This window comes from Lucilia sericata, unplaced genomic scaffold (genome assembly GCF_015586225.1).
Source record: "Lucilia sericata isolate MDLA Ls3-8-SP2 unplaced genomic scaffold, ASM1558622v1 Contig000642F_arrow, whole genome shotgun sequence".
NCBI classification, from domain to species: domain Eukaryota; kingdom Metazoa; phylum Arthropoda; class Insecta; order Diptera; family Calliphoridae; genus Lucilia; species Lucilia sericata.
In genome coordinates this window covers 57501-60252 of record NW_023994648.1, presented here as the reverse complement: position 1 = coordinate 60252, position 2752 = coordinate 57501, and the positions used below count along the sequence as shown (strand labels likewise).

Genomic DNA, 2752 nt, shown 5'->3' with positions numbered 1-2752 from the left:
ACTCGTTGGCGCCATATTATTCTAATCCAAATTTACACAGTCTTTATTGTTCAGCCTTCTACCTTTTTAGGTAACGGCGTATATTTCTGTTTCTGGGTCTTCAATACAGAACATCATTTAGAGGTCATCTGTGTAGCAACAGATTCCTACTTATTGGTTAATTACAGCTAAGATTTCCTACCGTTTAAAACCTTTCACCTTCCTAAGATTTATCTTTGTAATTAGACACTGTTGCCGGTTTTAAATTATGATACAGTTAAATCTTTATTTTATTTTACACAAACATTCTTAAATATACATTATGAATTAAATTAATTTGTTTAATTTATATTTCTAACTCTTAAATGCTGTGTCGACGTTCTTATTTGCCTTAACACTCGATACAATTGCAATAAAAGTGTCCATAATAAAGAAAATACTAAAACACACATTCCATGTTCATAGAAGTTTATGAAAACACCATAAACATTTAGCATTTTCCAGGGAATAAATAACACAGCGATGAAATGTCTGAAATGGTTAGTTAATGGATGTATTGGTGGTGATGGTGAGGTGGTCAGGTTTGTTGTTGTTATTGTTTTCGTTGACTATGAAGCTAAAATCGTTTGTATCCATGGTAAATATGTGGCAACATTAACATAAACACCAGGTACACCTGCTGAGGCACAACCAATACCCCATGCCACCATACCGACCACATACCAAATGCCATTACTTTGACAAACTAAAGGTGAACCACCGTCGCCCTGTAAATGAAGGAAAAAACTGTTACCGAAACTTATAGTGGCAACTGCTTAATGCCCCTCATGAAGCATTTTTAATTATATTCATAACAATAATTATGGTTGTTGTTGTTGTTGTTATTGTTATTTTTGCCAATCGTACTTACCGTACAGGCATCTTTACCCGCCTCCCCACCGGCACATATAAAACTGGAATTGTTTAGAACAAAAGTGGCACCTAAACGTGTATTACGCAGGGCCGCTTGACAATTGGCATTGGGTATTAGCGGTACATCTACTTCACGTTGTATTGCCTGATAGGCACCAGTGGGACCAAAATCATTTTTACCCCAACCAGCTACATAACAACGTTGACCCACAAATGATATGCTGGGCAAACAAATGGTACCAATGGTTGATTTCGAAGTCAACGATACCGGGGTGGCCAATTTTAAAATGGCCACATCATTTTGTAGATTATCTTTATTGAAATTGGGATGTATATAAATATTGGAAACCATCACATCTTGAGCTGGTATAGGTTCAGCAGTACCGGCTGCATCCCATTCTCCTAAACGTACTTTGAAAGAGTTCATGCTAATAACAATATTAGAAAACAGTTATTTTTTGGAATTTAAATAAACATTTTGAACTTACGCCACATTGTACACCTTGTGAGCCACCGTCAAGACATGTTGCGCCGTTATTAGAGCTCCAGAACCCAAATATACCTCAGTGGTAGTTAGCAATGCTGCCTGCCAGGGATATTCACCAAATTCAGCTTGACCAGGACCAGCGGGTAAACTACCAGGTGGTGGAGGATAATGATGACCACACTGATAGGGACCCGCCTGGCAGCAAACACTTAAACCATAACTACAGGTGAATGGTGGCGGAGTAGTGACTACCACAGGCTAAATAATTATAAATTAAAGTAAATTTGTTTTAATTACCAAATTCAATTCCTTTAGTACTTACATTATTTACTATACGTATATCGATCTGACCACTACCATCAGTGGGTGGGGGTGGTAAGGGATTTGGACAGGAACCAGCCGGTACACATATACAATGAGAGGGTGTATTCACGATGTTGGGAGTTAGAGAGTTCCACTTATTAGTTGACGTGTTAGTGCTAAAGGTTAATGGAAATATGAAGATGTTATTAGCCATGCATTAACCACTTTAAAGGGTTCAAAATTGATTAGTCCTATAGTCTAGTCTATAATCTAGTCTATAGTCTAGTCTATAGTCTAGTCTATAGTCCTAGTCTATAGTCTAGTCTATAGTCTAGTCTATAGTCTAGTCTATAGTCTAGTCTATAGTCTAGTCTATAGTCTAGTCTATAGTCTAGTCTATAGTCTAGTCTATAGGTCTAGTCTATAGTCTAGTCTATAGTCTAGTCATAGTCTAGTCTATAGTCTAGTCTATAGTCTAGTCTATAGTCTAGTCTATAGTCTAGTCCTATAGTCTAGTCGATAGTCTAGTCTATAGTCTAGTCTATAGTCTAGTCTATAGTCTAGTCTATAGTCTAGTCTATAGTCTAGTCTATAGTCTAGTCTATAGTCTAGTCTATAGTCTAGTCTATAGTCTAGTCTATAGTCTAGTCTATAGTCTAGTCTATAGTCTAGTCTATAGTCTAGTCTATAGTCTAGTCTATAGTCTAGTCTATAGTCTAGTCTATAGTCTAGTCTATAGTCTAGTCTATAGTCTAGTCTATAGTCTATTCTATAGTCTAGTCTATAGTCTAGTCTATAGTCTAGTCTATAGTCTAGTCTATAGTCTAGTCTATAGGCTAGTCTATAGTCTAGTCTAGTCTAGTCTAGTCTAGTCTATAGTCTAGTCTATAGTCTAGTCTATAGTCTAGTCTATAGTCTAGTCTATAGTCTAGTCTATAGTCTAGTCTATAGTCTAGTCTATAGTCTAGTCTATAGTCTAGTCTATAGTCTAGTCTATAGTCTAGTCTATAGTCTAGTCTATAGTCTAGTCTATAGTCTAGTCTATAGTCTAGTCTATAGTCTAGTCTATAG

The 2752-nt window shown here is 36.4% G+C and overlaps 1 protein-coding gene across 1 annotated transcript in view; it reads right to left on the bottom strand.

The window, feature by feature from the left end:
* Positions 1-351: 351 nt before the first annotated feature.
* LOC119606971 (phenoloxidase-activating factor 2) overlaps positions 352-2752 on the bottom strand; it is a 3272-nt gene continuing 871 nt past the window's right edge. Inside the window, 5 exon segments of the mRNA XM_037960654.1 lie at positions 352-746; positions 890-1319; positions 1380-1636; positions 1701-1826; positions 1829-1857. Of these exon segments, the coding sequence (XP_037816582.1) occupies positions 588-746; positions 890-1319; positions 1380-1636; positions 1701-1826; positions 1829-1857 (1001 nt within the window). The 3' untranslated portion in view covers positions 352-587.